This window comes from Caretta caretta, chromosome 10, assembly GCF_965140235.1.
Source record: "Caretta caretta isolate rCarCar2 chromosome 10, rCarCar1.hap1, whole genome shotgun sequence".
Classification (NCBI taxonomy): domain Eukaryota; kingdom Metazoa; phylum Chordata; order Testudines; family Cheloniidae; genus Caretta; species Caretta caretta.
Genome location: NC_134215.1, coordinates 37689288 through 37708651, shown reverse-complemented (window position 1 = coordinate 37708651; position 19364 = coordinate 37689288). Strand labels below are relative to the sequence as shown.

General features: G+C 45.1%; 1 protein-coding gene across 6 annotated transcripts in view; it reads right to left on the bottom strand.

The window, feature by feature from the left end:
* Positions 1–289: 289 nt before the first annotated feature.
* The window catches only part of TBC1D24 (TBC1 domain family member 24), a 57953-nt gene continuing 38878 nt past the window's right edge, over positions 290–19364 (bottom strand). For all 6 annotated transcript variants that reach the window (XM_048868032.2, XM_048868033.2, XM_075132891.1 and 3 more), the window contains 5 exons: positions 17992–18150; positions 11244–11307; positions 8424–8519; positions 7692–7926; positions 290–6046 (listed from right to left, as the gene is read on the bottom strand). In XM_048868032.2, the coding sequence (XP_048723989.1) occupies positions 5892–6046; positions 7692–7926; positions 8424–8519; positions 11244–11307; positions 17992–18150 (709 nt within the window). In that variant the 3' untranslated portion in view covers positions 290–5891. The remainder of the gene's footprint in view (positions 6047–7691; positions 7927–8423; positions 8520–11243; positions 11308–17991; positions 18151–19364) is intronic.

The following is a 19364-nucleotide window of genomic DNA, read 5'->3' as shown; positions in this document are numbered from 1 at the left end:
CCTGGAAAGAGGGAGAGGAAGGATGGTCTTGTGATTAACACGCCTGACTGGGACTTGGGAGATCTGGGCTCAATTCTCTGCTCTGCCACAGACTCCCTATGTGACTTGGCCAAGTCACTTAATCTCTGTCCCTCAGTTTCCAATCTGTTAAATGGAGACACCAACTCTTCCTTGTAGCTTTTGAAGGTGGTTATGTCTCATGATGCAGAGCAAGTGCCTACTACAAAATCTGGCTTTAGAACGAGAAATCTGTACCAGACAGCTTTGCTGAAAGGGTAAAGCCAACAGCTTGTATGTTTAAATTTTATTTTAATACTTCAACCCAAATTCTGTGCAGTCACATAAACATTCAACACTGACATGAATGGAGGGCATAGTTACATGACCTGGAAAGTCACAATTAGACAACACTGCAATCACCTGGAGAAAAATGTCACTCAGGATATAATTTGCATTCATATCACCTACAAACAGACTGGTACAAAATTCATCTCAAACCAAGAGTTGGCTAAGAAGACAGAGCTGTTATCACACAGTGATGAGACTGTATCTGAGCCCTCTATGCATTTTGTGCCTGGGGCGGGATTCCAGATGTGGATTGCAGCAGCTAACTTTTCCCTCTGCCCCAGCTTCAGGTGAAGTCTTGGTCCCTGCCCATTTGTGATATCAGAGCATAGCTCTGATGACACAAAGGCAGTGTAAACTCCGATTCCCCAGGATTTAAAACCAAAACCAGAAAGAGGTGAATCAGTAGGTACTGTTTTCAAACATACCAATGCTGGGATTAGCAGCTGATTTGATATGCAAGAAAATTATTTTTTGGGGGCTAAAAGATACTTCTGCTGATATAAGTTTAACCCTTTCAGTAACATTCAGTCTATATTCTCCACAGAAGAGAATGTAACCCTCAAGGAGGCTCCTTGTCTGTCACCTCTCTGGTGAGGGACAGAAGATGGAAGGTGACTATCACAAAAAGTGCATTATTATCAGAGAGCAATTAGCTTTCCAGAGACACAGCCACCCTGGGTAGCGTAACTGTTGGTTTCTGTGCTGTAAGTAGGTCAGAGGCTATTTACAGTGAGTTCAGCCCATTTTCAGATGCCTAGGGGAGGTGGGTGGTTGTTCTAGTCTTCTCTGGCCTTCCCCATCCCCAGAAAGCATCTGTCTAATAGAAAGTTACAACTCAGAAGTGGGTTCCCAGGAAGCTAGAGATGCTCTTAAAGAGCAGCGGCTACATCTCAACAGCCAGAACCGTAGCTCCACACTAACAGCATAAATCGAAGGGCACTGATAACACACAATACCACCACCAAAGGGACATGTCGTCAAAGGCTGTTCAGAGTTACAGTAAAGTAACTCATCATACTACACCCTTCCCAGCTGGAGCCCTGATCTCTGAGAAGCCACCCACTCTAGCAGTCTTCTCAAAAACTGGTCTATGTACCCAACCCCAAGAGTTCTGCATGTAACATACACAACACCGCTCACTGATTTACATGAACCTGGATGGATTTCTCTTTAACATCAATTTTTAATCACAGACAGAAGATGCATCTTTGCCACTGGAGAGGAAGGGACAGGTCCTCAGCTCATAGCACCACAGCTCTGAGCTGCCTTAGGCTCACAAAGAAATATTATACACAAACATTTACATATAAAAGGAGCATTAGTTTTTATGGAATAACTACAAAAGGAGAATACGAAAGACAGCTTTGTATAATACAATTCCTCTTGCATGTTTGTTGTGGCTTCTTGGTCAGGTTGGGTTATCCCGGTGCCGGACCTGCATACACTAAATTGGTCTTCTGGGATTTTATTTCTCAAGTACTCACCCTAATGAGATCTTTTAGCATCACATCCTGGTTAAAAAAACTGCTTCTGCAATACATTCCTCCTAAGAGTCCTATGAACACAGATGGCAGTCAGTAGAGGTGTCACTAGTTTCCCCACCCACCTGGGCAAGGGGAGAAGTTACTTCTAGCACAGCTTCACTGACTCATCATCCATTGCTTCCAGAAGTGGGGTTCAGGCAGTGGAACCCTTTTGCACACGGATCATCCTGTAACATCAATTCCCCTTCCCTGCAACTTCCCCTCCCCCAATTACCCTGGTGAGGTAGTGTTTGTTCCAAGTCATAAGAGTATCCTCCCCTTCTCTCAAATTGCAAGGCTTATACCTAGACATGGACTGCCTCATGAGAAGCTACTCACCAGACTCCCATTACCCAATGTGGTGAGCTCCTTTAAGAAGGAAGTGAAGACTCTGCTATGGTCACCTGCAGAAACAGGATAACAGGCCATCTGCATAGGTTGTGTGAAGTGTGATCCCCAGCCCAGGCAGACATTTGCGCTTGCTCAGCTCCAGTGCATGTGCTAAAAATAGCAGTGTGAACACTGTGGGAGAGGTGACGGCTCGGGGTAGCCACTCAAATCCAAGCCTGCCCGAGCCCGCAGGTCTGAACGTGGGGTAGATAGCCTGACCTGCAGCCACAACATCCACACTGTTATTATCAGTGCACTCGATTGAGCTGAGCTACCCCACCCCAAGTCTGTCTACTTGTGCTGGAAATCACCTCCCAGCTGCAGCGTAGAAATACCCTCGGGACTTCTTTGTGGGCCCTCCATGGTGGAAGCATTAGGGGCATCTGCTACTTGTACACAACGCAATCCTGGCAAAGGTCAAAACTGAGTTTTCATTGCTGCTAAGAGGCAGATGCCCAAATGCCAGTGACTTTCAGTAGGATTTGGGTGCCTACCTCCCCGAGGGTTCTTTGAAAAACCAGCCTAGTATTCTAAAGCTGAGTTTGCTGTTGTCTTCTATTCAAGCAGTTTTCTGGGGTTACATTTCCACCCTAGCAGTCTCGGGGGAGGATTCTGTAGATGCTATTTGAGGAGTGGGGCAGGAGTGGGAGAGGTTGGGGAAGGCAAGAAAACCAGAATGTCTCTGGATGTGTTTTGCAGACAGACTTAAGAATTGCTTGAATGTGAAAGTCTCCCACTCTTGCCAACCCAGAGCTCAAGGGACAAGTGATATTTTAATTACATGAAAATTACGGCTAAGAACAAACTGTACACAAGCTGGAAGAATGAGGCAGAGGGGAGAACATATTTGAGAGCCCCCCCCTCCCCCCAAGGTACTCAGTGCATTTTCTGAATGAATCCTTTGCCCAAGGAAGTTGATAAGATGCCATTAAGCACCAAAAGGGGATGGGAAGTGGGAGGGGGCACAGTCCAGGCTCTTTGGGGAGGCACAGCCTTTCACACCCGGCCCTCCACACAGTTTTGGAACCCTGATGTGGACATCAGGCCAAAAATATTGCCCACCCCTGATCTAGGGCCAGAACCCTGCCTGGAATGGGGAATTAGCTCCTCAGACCAGTTATGTTATAAGCCATCTGGGATGGAAACTCCTGCTGACTGATCTTAAGGGGGCACTGAAATGAACTATTTTTTTACTAGCTGAGCCAGTTGCTAATACTGACATTTAAGAACCTGAATGGTGCAACTATGGGGGTGAACATGCGCCCTAAGGCTAGTGCACACTATCACTTGGAAGATAAAAGGGTCTTAGTTCAGTCAATTCAAATCTGGAAACTGATCTTTTAAGCAGAGGCAAACTTCATTCACCTCCCATGTGCTTCTGCCATGTGCTGAACACAATATTGCAAAGTCCACAGCATGTCAGACAGTATGGGCTGTCAGTCAATGGCATCTATACTCACAGGCACAGGGAGGCCTTTTCAAGGTGAGCAGCAAAAACAAGCTGGAACCAAAGCTGCTTAAGATTCTAACAGAATATTTGTTCAGATTTAACACTGACAAATGCATGTTTTTCAGCCAGAATATAAGAGTCTGCTCCTGCAGCCATTACTCAGTAAGGTCAGGGCCCAGGATTCTGGGTTAGCCACATGACAGCTGCCCTCTCCAAACACATTTGACGCACTGCAAGGATACACAGGGCAAGGACAATGCTTCCTTGTTCCGTCATGAGTGCTTGTGGCATTACTAGCTCTTGCAGGAGTAAGTGATGTTGTTCTGCACCAACAAGAGAAAGATTCTGATTACAAACAGACTGTTTGATGTTCGTCTATCATTTTAAAAGGGTGCATCCACAATCCGTTACTGACCTGGGTTCTTATGGAAGGGCTTCCAACAATGGCATCACAAGAAGCTGTTCATCTTCCAGGCTAACCTTTGCCAGTGGGTTCTTGAGAGGCAGTGCCCTGCCAAAGTCACACAACTGTCTGCCAGTCCCTTTAGATGTGGCCCGGGCAAGTAAGTCTTAGCCAGCCTCATCTGAGCCAGTGGATTCTGAGGAGATCTTGGCCAGCCTAGTTAAGAGTTGGGCCACTGATTTTTCACTGCATATTTTGATCTCCCTTTATAAAAGAAATGCACCTTAAAAAAAGGTAATATTCAAGATTCTCTATTTTAATGCAATTGGTGTCACTATATACCTGGTGAGGAACAGTGCTCTCTCTTCCCTCCATCTGGCTGCAGAACTCCCCCTCACTAGTGATCACTCTGCTGAAGTACTCAGAGGAATCTCTCTAACACGTGCTCACACTGATCCTCCGTTGAGATGCACAGACTAAGCCAGGAAAGGACAAGTCTCAAAACTGGACTGCTAACTTCGTGTGTCAAGCAATGGGAAATCATTTCCAGTCACGAAGCGTGTCTGCGGAGAAATGCTGCCAGAACTGTCAGGCAAGAAGAAAGGACTGTTTAACCTGTCCAACTTATACCATGAGGCATTACTGGCAAAGCATGGCTGCATTTTACACTGAGAGAGCACTAGTCTCTCCAGTCAATAGGCAGATTCAAGTGCTATAGAAACAGCAACCCCTAGAGCCTGTCTGGGGAACTAGTACATTCCCAGACACAAGACTGAATTGATAGATGAGATCATTTTCTATCTCTGTAGGTACTCTCCCCTCCGCCCACCCTTATCTGCTTCTCTTTGGAGAAGGCATTGTGTTTCTGCATCCAATTGCTAATTTTCTGCCTGGCCTGTTATCACTACTGGTGCAAAATCTCATGTCAGCTACCAGGAACCATGAAGAAGGGGAAGAGTTTGTGCCCTGCATATAGCCTGCTGGCTTTTAGCTGCCTGAGTTGTGAGTCATAATATTACAATTGGAAGTCATGATTCTGATATGTAATAGGAATGTAAACAGAAAGTCAGCCTTTGAGGAAGTGCTTTCCCAGACTGGATGCTTCCTACAGAGGGGCAGACTTTGTAAGCAGATTAAGAACACTAGCTTTCAGATGTGGGGAAAGACAACTATTAGTCTTTGTTCCTTTCAGAAGCTTTGCTGACTTGCTCAGGAAAGGGTGCTGAAAATGGATACATGGATCTGCCTGATGGGTGGACCCATATGCAAAGTCTACTTATAGAAAGCCATTGATTTCATAAACCAATATTCTGTGTCAAATATTTTATAAACCAATATTCTTCCCCTGCAAGTGGCAAACTGATGTCATTGGCACAAGCCAGGCATTGTACAAGCCACACACAGCTCTGCCAATATACCTGCATCCTGATGAGCAACACGCTGCTGTTCCAGTCCTGGCCTCAGAGACTGATTGCATATGGATACACATCCACTCAGGACTAGAATGAGATACCCACATTTCCACTTGTTACTTAAATCAGGATTTGAACCCAGTTTGCCAGAGGTAAAAGGAATTAACCAGATGCACCACCTAGCCTTTTACATGTTACATATAAGGAGAAACAGTAAACAACTAAGCCCTGCATTTAGCATGCTCCTTAATAGCTAAGCTAGGAGCCTAGTGGAATTTTTGTGCTAGCTTGGCTTTTGCATTAGTATTTGTCTTGAGAATTTTGAGATGTTTGACAGGCTCATTGTTTTGATGATGGTTATCGCCTCAGGCATTCATGGTGTCCTTGAAGCCCCACACCTCCATGGCAGAGATCTGGAAGCTTTCAGAGCACAGTGGCTGATTATTGAAAGTATTGCAGTGGCTGGTTCTCCCATGGTTCAGGTCTGCATCAAGGTAGAGGGCCTGGCCATCACCACCTCCTACAGAGAAAGGAAGAACAAAAATGTTACATTGCTTTTGTGTTTCTCAGGATGTGAAACTTACAGCTACACAGAGAAGGGGTCTGATGGCCTTTACCTCCAGGGACAGCTGGAATATAGGAAGACCCACCACGATGTTCAGCTGCTGTCTTTTAGAACGAAGGACACTTGTTTCTATGCATGGATTCTAATGAAGCTAGCAGAACTGCAAGTGACCATTTTGGCAAATTCATGGAAGACAACCCAGGCAGAAAGAAAAGGAGTACTTGTGGCACCTACTCCTGTTCTTTTTGTGGATACAAACTAGTATGACTGCTACTCTGAACCCAGGCAGACTGACTCCACACCTGCTTGACTTCATTGATTTTTTTATTTTCATGTTTTTAAAAAAGAAGGCTCCAGTAAGTTACTAACTGGTTATCTGAACTTGAATTAAACAGAACAAGTGACAAATCAAGATAGAATCCCTCGGACAACTTAATGAGCAATATCAAACTGGGGAGCGGGACAAAGCAGGGTACTAAAAGGGACTGGTACAATCTTCTAGATCATTGTAAAAGATATCCCAAAGTTTATTGCATGTTGATCAGATCTGTGAGAGACCAGACTGACAGAATATTGCACAGATCTTAGAGGGACAAGAAATTCAGTTAAATTAATTTAGATCAATGAAAAACATACTTGTTGGGATGGAGATGACAAAGACTCCCAGGCAAAACAAAATGAAGGGTGTTGTCTGAAGAGCAGTTACACAAGAAAGGCAGTTAGATAAGGCATAACACACTTGAGGGGTCACTCCAGTGGAAATCCTGTTCTGTGTCAGAGACTGGACTAGACAGTAATTCCCACATACAAATCTGATGCACTAAGATGGATGTAACTAGTACCGCCTCCCTTAATAACAGAACTTTGTGATGAGCCACGATACACCATCACTGGTCTCCAGTTGTCATGTGCTCTCTAGCTTTCAACTCAGCTCGTGTTGTATTGTGAGCTGGTTGAGTTTGGAGCAGCCCACCCCACAGTGGACTATAATGCACATTACTAAATAGGAATCAGTAGGCACTAGATATTAAAGCTGAAGTCTTGATCTGGTAACCATCAGACTAGATGCTCTCAAGGCAGGTCTCTTTCAACCCTGTTATCAGACTTTAGTAGATGCACTTTAAAACTGTGGCTGTCAGAAAAACTGTTCTGGGGAAAACTTCTCAGTACATAACTGTTGCCTGCATTTCCAATCATAACTGACTACTTTATTAGCCAATAGGCTTTTGCCACAGTTAGCAGCACTGTAGACGCACTCCAGTTGCAGCAGAGAAAGCTGCTGTATTCTAGTTCACCTCGTGCTTCAACACCAGTTCATTGCCAGCTAAGTCCATATTCCAGAATTATTCGCAATCACGTGTGCAGCAGACCATAGGTGGAGCTGTACCTGCAGCATCTAGTCCTTACAATGTTTTCTCTTTACAAGTGCGATATCCAAGTTTTGATACAAAATTTGGCAGAGCAGGATGTTTTCACAGTCACTTTTCTCATTCTAGCTACAGTAGGAATGACATAAATGCTAAAAACAGCTTGATTGATTTTTTGCTGCGATAGGTAGGAAGACTGGCAGGATAATTGCATGGATCCTGCACAGACTTACCTATGATGATGCATTCATTGCTGCCAGCCATGAACATGGAAGCGGTTTTGGAAGGCAAGTTGAAGTGACGAGCAGCTAGGAAGGGGGAAAGACGATCCGAGGAGTCCGAGGGGATGCTGCTGGAGGACAGGATAGTGGAAACCTGCGTGGACTTAGCCCCTGGCTCAGAAGCAGTCACGGCCAGTTCGGGGTGCTTGATTATCACCCACTCATAGCGTTCCACTTCTGGCTGCAACTAGGTGAGAGGAGAAGAGAAGACAGCCAGGAATCAATTCGTGAGCATCCATTCCACTGAGGGTTCTGAATACGAAGCAGCCCTGGAGCTGCTCAGACACTGCCAGTACCACCGGTGAGTGATTCAGACTAACCCTTTGGCATAATGGACAGGAATGGTGCCAGAAAAACCTCTGCCTTGTAGAGGATTGAGAATAAGACTTGGTAATACGTGGTGGTTTCTGAATTACCTTACTACATATGGCATGCATCCACGCCCAGGTCTTGTGAGAATCATTCTGTACTCAGGAGAAAGGCCCTCCCCATAAAATTGAATAGGAAATCTCCTACCCTTTCATAAGGGATTCCATAGACTTTAAGGCTAGAAGGGCATGGGCTGGATCACAAGCTTGTCAGCCCATATATTCCACTCTAAATGGAAAAGGGGTGTTACTGATTAGCTATTAAAATCCAGTCATCTCCATTGAATATTGAGGCAAAACTGCGATTACTACTTACCCTGAATACAAAGCACTCTCCAGTCCCAAAGAAACTCAGTTTATTCCCTCCTCGCCTGCGCTCGCTCCAGTCAGTTGACAAATAAGCGCCACAGACCTAGAGCAAAGGTCACGGTCAGGAGGCTTTTCACCAGTTACTGCTAATAAGAAACAGGGTATTTTAAATTCACTGATACCAAAAGGTTTTGGAGCCCACAACTCAAGGTCTAATGTAGTTTAATGTTGAAAGTCTCAAGATCAGTGGATTAAGAGGGCACAAGTAATTTAGACCTAAAGCTAGATCTAGATTCTGATCAGCTAGGGAATGGCCTGCAGATTCTAAATTTTAAAAATTATTTTACATCCACCACTTCTGAGAGGAAGGATGGTCCAGTGGATAGGGTGCTTGACCCTTGTTCTCCAGAGTTCAGGGCTATTCCCTGCTCTGCCACAGACTTCCGGTGTGACCTTGGGTGAGTCACTTAGCCTCTCTGTGCCCCAGTTCCCAATCTGTACAATGGAGATAATAACCCAGCCTAGCCCCACAGGGATGTTGTGAGGTGCTCAGATACTATGGCGATGGCGGGTGGGCATGTAAGTACCACAGGAAGAAGCATCACAGACAGACCTAGTAACAAGAAAATGAAATTGTGGTAGCCAAATAGCCACTTCCTTGTTTTGGTACCAAAAGCATCAACACTCATATCAGAGACATGAGACTGTTGACTATGCAGCAGCTGCGAACAGGCAATAATCCCAGAGAACTACAAGCATGTCTGCTGCCTTCAACAATCTCATCCACACTAGCAAGATTTCCCACTGCCAACAATGGGCATCAGGGACAGGTGCAGATGAATTGGTGCTGAGCCCAGTTTAACCTCTAAGATAGCCCAGGACATACACCACTCTAGACTCTGTCAGAAAGCCTGGTTTCACACATTCAGCACAATTCATGCTAGGTTAGGCATGCAGTTACATCTCCTACAGTACCTACTGGTGCTGGAACCCTTTTAGTAGTGGGGGTGCTGAAAGCCAGCCCCCTTACCCCTGTCCACACACCCCTAGCTAGGGCTGGGAGCAGTACCGTGTTTCTGGGAGGGGGAGACCCAGACAGGGGTAAGGGGGTAAAGACTGGGGGCAGGCACGGGGCCTGCAGCCAGGACCCCGCATGCGGGGCCAGCAGCAGAGCCCCAGCTGCGGGGCCAGCGGTCAGGACCATGGGAGCAGAGCCTGGGAGCTGGGGGTGGGGGGGGGTGAGGGGCTCCAGGCACGCGGCCAGCACCCCATAAGCAGAGGCCCAGATGCAGAGCCCTGGGAGCACGGCCAGTGGCCAGGACCCAAGCCCCAGGCGCAGGGCTAGGGAGCGGAGTCCAAGGCACGGGGCCCCACGTGTGGGGCCCCACGTGTGGGGCCCTGGTGCGGAGCCCCAGGCGCGGGCCCCAGGCACAGGGCCAGCGCCTGGGACCCTGCAGCACCCCCCACATGCCTAGTTCCCGTGCCTATGTCAGCACCAGCAGAACTTCTCCCACTGCTGACACCCATTAGCAATGAGTAGCTTTGCTAGCATAGAAAAGGCTAGGAGATAACAAAAAGGTGGCCTGATACTGGAATTTGCTCCACTAGAAGCAAGAAAAAAACAACAACACAATATCTGAAGGGAAGAGCAGAAATTAGTAAATTATTTTTTCAGGCTTCTAAGATGCAATTATAAACATGGAAAGTAAAAAACAGAAAATAGACAGTGTCCTTTTAGACTTAACATTTCTCCCCTTCCTTCCTCTTCTTCCTTATTTTCTAAGGGATCATACAACAGATCATTATTTGCTCTCTTCATGAAGAGGCCAGCAGCAGCTGCACAACTAGAGTTAATAGCACTCTATAGGCCAAGAGGCAAATAAAGTTTATGATGGCAGATGCACTCTTTCCCCTTCCTCTGGATACCATGGGCACATCAGCCACTTACCTAGCCACTGTGGCCTGAGGATTAGAAACAATGGGCCAAATTCTGCTTTAATTTACTTGCAAACAAACCCAATGAAACTGACCCCTGCAGACTGCAATGGCACTATATGGGAGCAACAAAGCACAATGAGGCCTCCACTGCTGCAGGAGTTTGGTGTAGCCACCCAGCAAGGACATAACCAGAGAGAGAAACGCACAGGCTGCCTGCAGCAGGAGCTGAATATTGCAATGGAATTTTAAAAGCCACACAGTATTTAGCAGCAGGCCCTCACTCTCTGTCACCAGAGGACCTCTATTCCTGTGCAGTGGCTCATCTCAGAGCTCTAAGAAATTTCACTGCTATTGTGCATTTGGTTTTATCACAACCACAGGATCAGCACTCTAATTTTTTTTTTGGTGTAATAGGAAATCCAGTACTGCTTTCCCTTTTGAGCACTGCTACTGTACCAGGTTATCCTTGACCAAAAGGAAAACGCCTTCTCTGGATCACGAATGTCCAGTTCAGCACAATCCCACAGGCTCTCACTTCAGTCCTCATCCTAGCAGGGCATGTACATAATAAAATGGATGTCAGGGGTCTCTGTGGAAGTTACTGCAATCTGGTACCATTGCCACCATTACATATGGACTACAACAAAGGGGATGCCAGACCTGGACCCCGCTTAAAGTATTTAATCTGGTATAAAGTTTACTGGAGGTCCCTCATGGCTAGTGAACACCACACCGAGTACCTAAGTCAAAAGCATGTGGCCATAAGAAATTAATTTCTACACCATCCCCTTTTTCATTGTTTCATAAATTGTGTAGGGCAGGATGGATTTTAGGCAATCAGGTGGTATGTGGCATCACCATTTCCTCAGTTACCTTTTACCCTACTTACCTCTTTGGCTGTTGTCTTGATCACAAGGAGAGTTGGTTCATGTCCTTCACTGTGAGAATAGAACCTGGTATGTGAAGAGATGGCTCCTTAAGCAAACATCGCACTGCTTACATTAACCGTTGTATGTGACCTGCAGTGCCCGCACTACCTTCCAGCCTAAGATTTGTTTGCTGGCATGAGGTACAATGATTGCTGGGCGCTGATTGCACCACTGCCAGGGTCTCCAATAATACAAGGCAGAGGATAGCAGCAACCTGAAAAAGACTACGGCCTGATTCTCCATTGCCTTGCTCCTTGCAGAGACACCTGAGCAGAGAGGGGGGAAGACACTACCGAAACGGAAGAGCATCATTTTACAACCACTTTGCGCAGGGGTAAATGGCTATGCAAGGTACCAGACAGCAGAGAATCAGGTCGTGTGTGTTGGTGTCATGGTGCATGAAGACTTTGCTGCCTCCACAGGCAAATGCTGAGGCTCATTCCTCTCACTGATGTCTGTCACTCTCACAGGCACTCTGTGCTGGGGCAGAAGATGAAGGAACCCACTTATTTGTTTCTCTTGGTAACTCACTCTTGGTAGCTTCACCTCCCATCCCATTTATTTGTCATTTCTGTGAACAATACAGGATCAGATCAAGGATAATGCCTTTCATCTGATGACAAGTTATTGCTATAACAAATTCACTTGTCTTGGGAACAGAGCAAGACTGACATATTTTGACTGTTAATTTTTAGGCTGTACCATTTTAACACATTTCAGGGATAAAAGCAACTTCACAGAAGACAGCTGGGGAAAGTGGTTTTTGCTCGGCTATGTCTCATCCTGCATATTTTTAAGTGTCTCTTTCCTTTTGCAGCAACCTCTGCTTATTGTTATCATGTGAAATGAGAAGCTTTCAGAGAGCCAGTGTGCATTGGTCTGAAGGGACTTTCGGGCTCATCTATCAAGGGATGCATTCCGATGAAGTGAGCTGTAGCTCACGAAAGCTTATGCTCAAATAAATTTGTTAGTCTCTAAGATGCCACAAGTACTCCTTTTCTTTTTGCGAATACAGACTAACATGGCTGCTACTCTGAAACCTGTAAGAGCTTTGTGAGTGACTGGTCATCATCAAACCAGCCAGCCACAGCAGTTAAAATTTCACACTAACAGGCTTAACATGATTTAAATATTTTCATTAGGGACATGGATAATGAGTGGAGAGTGGGGCTTATACAATTCGCAGATGATACCAAGCTGAGAGGGGTGGGAAACTCACAGATTAACTCATGATGCCCATGGAGCCTGTGCCCAGGGCCCACAGCCAATTTGGGGGCACTGCAGGAGCATCGTAACCTGTGTAGAACCTGTAACAGAACTATGGCCCTGCCCCTTGCTCCTCCTGTTCCCCCTTGAGGTGGTGTCCCCTGGCCAGTCTAGAAGCCGAAGCTGGGCCATGGTAAGAGCTGCCCAGGGAGCCTGGGCTGTGGTGGGGAGCCCCAGACCCTCCGCCTGCCCTGGGTGGGGTGTCGGGGTGCCCGAGAGCAACCCCTGGCCCTTGTCCCTGCCCCCCAAGGGCCCCAATAAATGTTAATCCACCTCTGGGTGGGAAGCATGTTGGAGGATAGGATTGGAATTCAAAACAACCTTATGAAATTGGATATTTGGTCTGAAATCATAGAACTGGAAGGGACCTCGAGAGATCATCTAGTCCAGGCTCCTGCACTCAAGGCAGGACTAAGTATTATCAACAAGATGAAATTCAATAAAGAGAAGTACAAAGTACTACACTTAGGAAGGGGGAAAAAAAAAGCAACTGAATACAAGTCAACAATGTGACACAGCTGGGAAAACAGCTAATATTATCCTGGGTTGTATTAACATGAGTGTTGTATATAAGATATGGGAGATAATTGTCCCACTCTACTTGGCAGGGATGGGGCCTCAGCTGGAGTGCTGTCTCCAGTTCTGGGCACTACACTTTTGGAAAGATGGGGACAAATTGGAGAGAGTCGACAGGAGAGGAACAAAACTAATAAAAGGTTTAGAAAACCTGACCCATGAGGAAAGGTTAAAAACCTGGGCATGTTTAGTCTTAAGAAGAGAAGACTGAGGAGGACTGATAAGAGTCTTCACATATGTTAAGGGCTATTCTAAAGAGGACAGTGATCAATTGTTCTCCATTTCCACTGAAGCTAGAACAGGAAATAAATTGGCTTAATCTGAAGCAAGGGAGATTTAAATTAAATATTAGGAAGAATATCTAACTACAAGCATACTTAAGCTCTGGAACAGGCCTCCAAGGCAGTGTGTGGAATCCCCATCATTGGAGATTTTTAAAAACAGGTTGGACAAACACCTGTCAGCGTTGGTCTATCAAGGGAGACTATGCTAGGCTGGGGAAGACACTTAAGGAAATCGAGGCTCAGGTGATCTTTAGTGGGATTCTGCCTCTTCCTAGAGAAGGGCAACAAAAGGTGTGACAAGATTATGACTATCAACAGATGGCTTAGGCAGCGGTGCTATAAGGAGGGCTTTGGGATGTATGGCCACTGGGAGGTGTTCATGGACAGAGAACAGTTCTCTCGGGATGGACTTCATCTGAGTAGGGAAGGAAATAGACTTCTAGGATGGAGGCTGGCACAACTGATTAAGAGAGCTTTAAACTAGGAATTTGGGGGAGATGGCTGGGAGATGTCCAGGTAATCTCCATGCCGGATTTTAGCATTGAGAGGGAAGAAAACAAAGTAAGAAAGGATACAGCCGTGGGTAGGAGAATGGACATAAGGAGGAAGGGCAGTGTGGATACCAGTCTAATAGGTTATACTGGCTGTAAGATGACAGTGCCTAATCGGGTACAGAATGTGAGTGAGGCCAAACAGCAAAAATTAAGATGTTTGTACACCAATGCGAGGAGCGTAGGTAACAAAATGGAGGAACTAGAGCTACTGGTGCAGGACGTGAAACCAGATATTATAGGGATAACAGAAACGTGGTGGAATAGTAGTCATGACTGGACTACTGGTATTGAAGGGTATGTGCTGTTTAGGAAAGACAAACAAAGGTAAAGGTGGTGGAGTAGCATTGTATATCAATGATGAGATAGAATGTAAAGAAATAAGAAGCGGTGGAATGGATAAGACAGAGTCCGTCTGGGCAAAAATCACATTGGGGAAGAAAACTACTAGAGCTTCCCCTGTGATAGTGCTTGGGGTGTGCTATAGACCACCGGGATCTAATTTGGATATGGATAGAGCCCTTTTTAATGTTTTTAATGAAGTAAATACTAATGGAAACTGCGTGATCATGGGAGACTTTAACTTCCCAGATATAGACTGGAGGACAAGTGCTAGTAATAATAATAGGGCTCAGATTTTCCTGGATGCGATAGCTGATGGATTCTTTCATCAAGTAGTTGCTGAACCAATTAGAGAAGATGCCATTTTAGATTTGGTTTTGGTGAGTAGTGAGGATCTCATAGAAGAAATGGTTGTAGGGGACAATCTTGGTTCAAGCGATCATGAGCTAATTCAGTTCAAACTGAACGGAAGGATAAACAAAACTAAACCTGCGACTAGGTTTTTGATTTCAAAAGGGCTGACTTTCAAAAATTAAGGAGATTAGTTAGGGAAGTGGATTGGACTGAAGAATTTATGGATCTAAAGGCAGAGGAGGCCTGGGATTACTTTAAATCAAAGCTGCAGACGCTATCGGAAGCCTGCATCCCAAGAAAGGGGAAAAAATTCATAGGCAGGAGTTGTAGACCAAGCTGGATGAGCAAGCATCTCAGAGAGGTGATTAAGAAAAAGCAGAAAGCATACAGGGAGTGGAAGATGGGAGGGATCAGCAAGGAAAGCTACCTTATTGAGGTCAGAACATGTAAGGATAAAGTGAGACAGGCTAAAAGTCAAGTAGAGTTGAACCTTGCAAAGGGAATTAAAACCAATAGTAAAAGGTTCTATAGCCATATAAATAAGAAGAAAACAAAGAAAGAAGAAGAGGGACCGCTAAACACTGAGGATGGAGTGGAGGTTAAGGATAATCTAGGCATGGCCCAATATCTAAACAAATACTTTGCCTCAGTCTTTAATAAGGCTAAAGAGGATCTTAGGGATAATGGTAGCATGACAAATGGCAATGAGGATATGGAGGTAGATATTACCATAACTGAGGTAGAAGCGAAACTCAAACAGCTTAATGGGACTAAATTGGGGGGCCCAGATAATCTTCATCCAAGAATATTAAAGGAATTGGCACATGAAGTTGCAAGCCCATTAGCAAGAATTTTTAGTGAATCTGTAAACTCAGGGGTTGTACCGTATGATTGGAGAATTGCTAACATAGTTCCTATTTTTAAGAAAGGAAAAAAAAGTGATCCGGGTAACTACAGGCCTGTTAGTTTGACATCTGTAGTATGTAAGGTCTTGGAAAAAATTTTGAAGGAGAAAGTAGTTAAGGACACTGAGGTCAATGGTAAATGGGACAAAATACAACATGGTTTTATAAAAGGTAGATCGTGCCAAACCAACCTGCTCTCCTTCTTTGAGAAAGTAACAGATTTTTTAGACAAAGGAAATGCAGTGGATCTAATTTACCTAGATTTCAGTAAGGCGTTTGATACCGTGCCACATGGGGAATTATTAGTTAAATTGGAAAAGATGGGGATCAATATGAAAATTGAAAGGTGGATAAGGAATTGGTTAACAGGGAGATTACAGTGGGTCCTACTGAAAGGTGAACTGTCAGGCTGGAGGGAGGTTACCAGTGGAGTTCCTCAGGCATCAGTTTTGGGACCAATCTTAATCTTTTTATTACTGACCTCGGCACAAAAAGTGGGAGCGTGCTAATAAAGTTTGCGGATGATACAAAGCTGGGAAGTATTGCCAATTTAGAGAGAGACCGGGATATCATACAGGAAGATTTGGATGACCTTGTAAACTGGAGTGATAGTAATAGGATGAAATTTAATAGTGAGAAGTGTAAGGTTATGCATTTAGGGATTAATAACAAGAATTTTAGTTATAAGCTAGGGACGCATCAATTAGAAGTAACGGAGGAGGAGAAGGACCTTGGAGTATTGGTTGATCATAGGATGACTATGAGCCTCCAACGTGATATGGCCGTGAAAAAAGTTAATGCGGTCTTGGGATGCACCAGGCGAGGTATTTCCAGTTGAGATAAGGAGGTTTTAGTGCCGTTATACAAGGCACTGGTGAGACCTCACCTGGAATACTGTGTGCAGTTCTGGTCTCCCATGTTTAAAAAGGATGAATTCAAACTGGAACAGGTACAGAGAAGGGCTACTAGGATGATCTGAGGAATGGAAAACCTGTCTTATGAAAGGAGATTCAAGGAGCTTGGCTTGTTTAGGCTAACCAAAAGAAGGTTGAGGGGAGATATGATTGCTTTCTATAAATATATCAGAGGGATAAATACCGGAGCGGAAGAGGAATTATCTAAACTCAGTACCAATGTGGACACAAGAACAAATGGATATAAACTGGTCGTCGGGAAGTTTAGACTTGAAATTAGACAAATAACCATCAGAGGAGTGAAGTTTTGGAATAACCTTCCATGGGAAGCAGTGGGGACAAAAGACCTATCTGGCTTTAAGATTAAACTTGATAAGTTTATGGAGGAGATGATATGATGGGATAACATGATTTTGACAATTAACTGATCTTTAAATATTCATGGTAAATAGGCACAATGGCCTGTGATGGGATGTTAGGTGGGGTGGGGATCAGAGTTACTACAGAGAATTCTTTTCTGGATATCTGGCTAGTGAATCTTGCCCATATGCTCAGGGTTTCGGTGATCGCCATATTTGGGGTCGGGAAGGAATTTTCCTCCAGGGCAGATTGGAAGAGGCCCTGGAGATTTTTTGCCTTCCTCTCTAGCATGGGGCACGGGTCACTTGCTGGAGGATTCTCTGCTCCTTGAAGTCTTTAAACCATGATTTGAGGACTTCAATAGCTCAGACATAGGTGAGAGGTTTATCGCAGGAGTGGGTGGGTGAGATTCTGTGGCCTGCACTGTGCAGGAGGTCAGACTAGATGATCATAATGGTTCCTTCTGTCCTTAATATCTATGAATCTAGGTTTCCTTGGTCCTGCCTCTGTGCAGGGGGCTGGACTCTATGAGATCTCGAGGTCCCTTCCAGACTGACATTTCTATGATTCTAGGAATTAACTACAATTCCTATGGTTAGCACTCAAACAGGGGAAATTCAGGACTAGCACTCACACTGAGGGCTTGTCTTTACTACAAGGGTAAGCCAATCTAAGTTACGCTACTCCAGCTACGAGAATAACGTAGCTGGGGTCGACGTAGCTTAGGTTTGACTTACCATAGTGTCTTCATGGCGCTGAGGCGACAGGAGATGCTCTCCAGTCAACTTCCCTTACTCTTCTCAGACAGCTGGAGTACCGGGGTCGACCGAAGAGTGGTCTTACTGGGTCTTCACTAGACCTGCTAAATTGATCCCTGCTGCATCGATTGCAGCAGCATTGATCTCCCCGGTAGTGGAGTCCAGCCCTAACTGGAGGCAGGACCATAGCCTCTAATTTTGGAAGCTATCCTTGTGGTAATTGTAACTGAGATGGGGGAGGAGAGATTCAGACTTCCCTGGCACTTGCAATCGGTCACTCCCATAATAGTCTTTGGATGCACATTTTGGTGAGCCATGCTTTGGATGAGGATTTCTGTACCCAGTTAGCATTGGTTGGCTGTTCTTTTCTACTTGTACAATAGGAAAGACTAGGTTACCTGTTTAGGCTGCAGCCATGCTCCAAGGTGGTGAAAAGCAGTAGGGGCTGGCAAAGTCCAAAGCGCTCTGGGATCCAGGACCAGATGTCTCTCATCTCTTTCACGCTGACAATTTCGGACTTGAAGTTCTCAGCATGCACTGCCAAGTGCACGTTCTGTCTGTGAAACATGGGAGACACCGTTGAGAGAGAGAAGATAATCTCACAGACACCACACAAAGGGGACAGCTGAACGTGAGAACATGCCTAAGTGGAAATGCCTCAGTGGGTACCCTGCTCTCTGAAGCTTCAGGCCACAAGGTGAGGACAGCACGGTTTGATGAAGGAAAGAAACACTGCTGCCGTTTGGTGGAATCCATAATTATTAGTGGCTTTACTGGAGAGAACTTTGCAGCTCTTACTCAGCCATGCTATCAATGGCTGGTGCAGAGGAGCTAAATGTTTGAATGAACAGGGGACTATCAGGACCTTAAAAAAAACAAATTCAGTTAGATTTGCAACTCAAGGATAGCCCCACTAGTACCAGCACGAGAGAGATGCACCCCACAGGGGAGAAAATACAGTAGGTCCACACAAATATTCTGGCACTTCCTGGTCTCTCGAGTCCTGTTTGTATTTGTGGAATTTGAGAATTCCTGCAAATATCCCAGTCACACAAGAGTTGCATAGATATCAGAGTTGCCATCCCCCACAATTTTATCATGAGTCTCATGATATTTGGTGTTTTCGGAAAGCCCTGGCTTCTGCAGTCACTGGATTATTGAGAATCTCTGCTTTTGTTAAAAAAGAGTTTTGCATCCTCATGGTTGCAGAGATAAGCTTGAAAACATGATCCGAGTGCACCCTATACGCTCAGAAACCAAAGTAAAAGATCCCAAATGTATTATTTTTTAAAATCTCGTGATTTTAAAATCCAATCTCTTGAGTTGTGGGGGGCTGACTCATGATTTGTGAACCCTTGGGACTGGCAATACAAGGATCAATACATTTACCCACCCTTTATTACTCTGGGTTAAAAGGAGGAATCAATCCACTCAAACCCATGATAACAGAAGATTTAAAAAGTGTTATTGCATCTGCATCTGATGGTGAAGCAAGTTATCAGTACAAGTGCCACAGCCAAGTACATCTGGTGGAAGAGACACAAGGGCTCAAACAAGGTGCTAAAGGATCAGATAACAATCAGCTGAACCAAGCTCTGGAGAATCAATTCTGCATTCCACGAGGGTGTACTGAGTGTGGGAAAGGGTCCCAAGTGTTTGATAGGTTTTACAGTATTTTTATTTCAGCCATTGTTGGTTTAGTTCTTTTCTTTCCCCCACAACTTCACAGAATGCAGAGAGGACCTCATAAATAATGCACTGAGTATGTTAG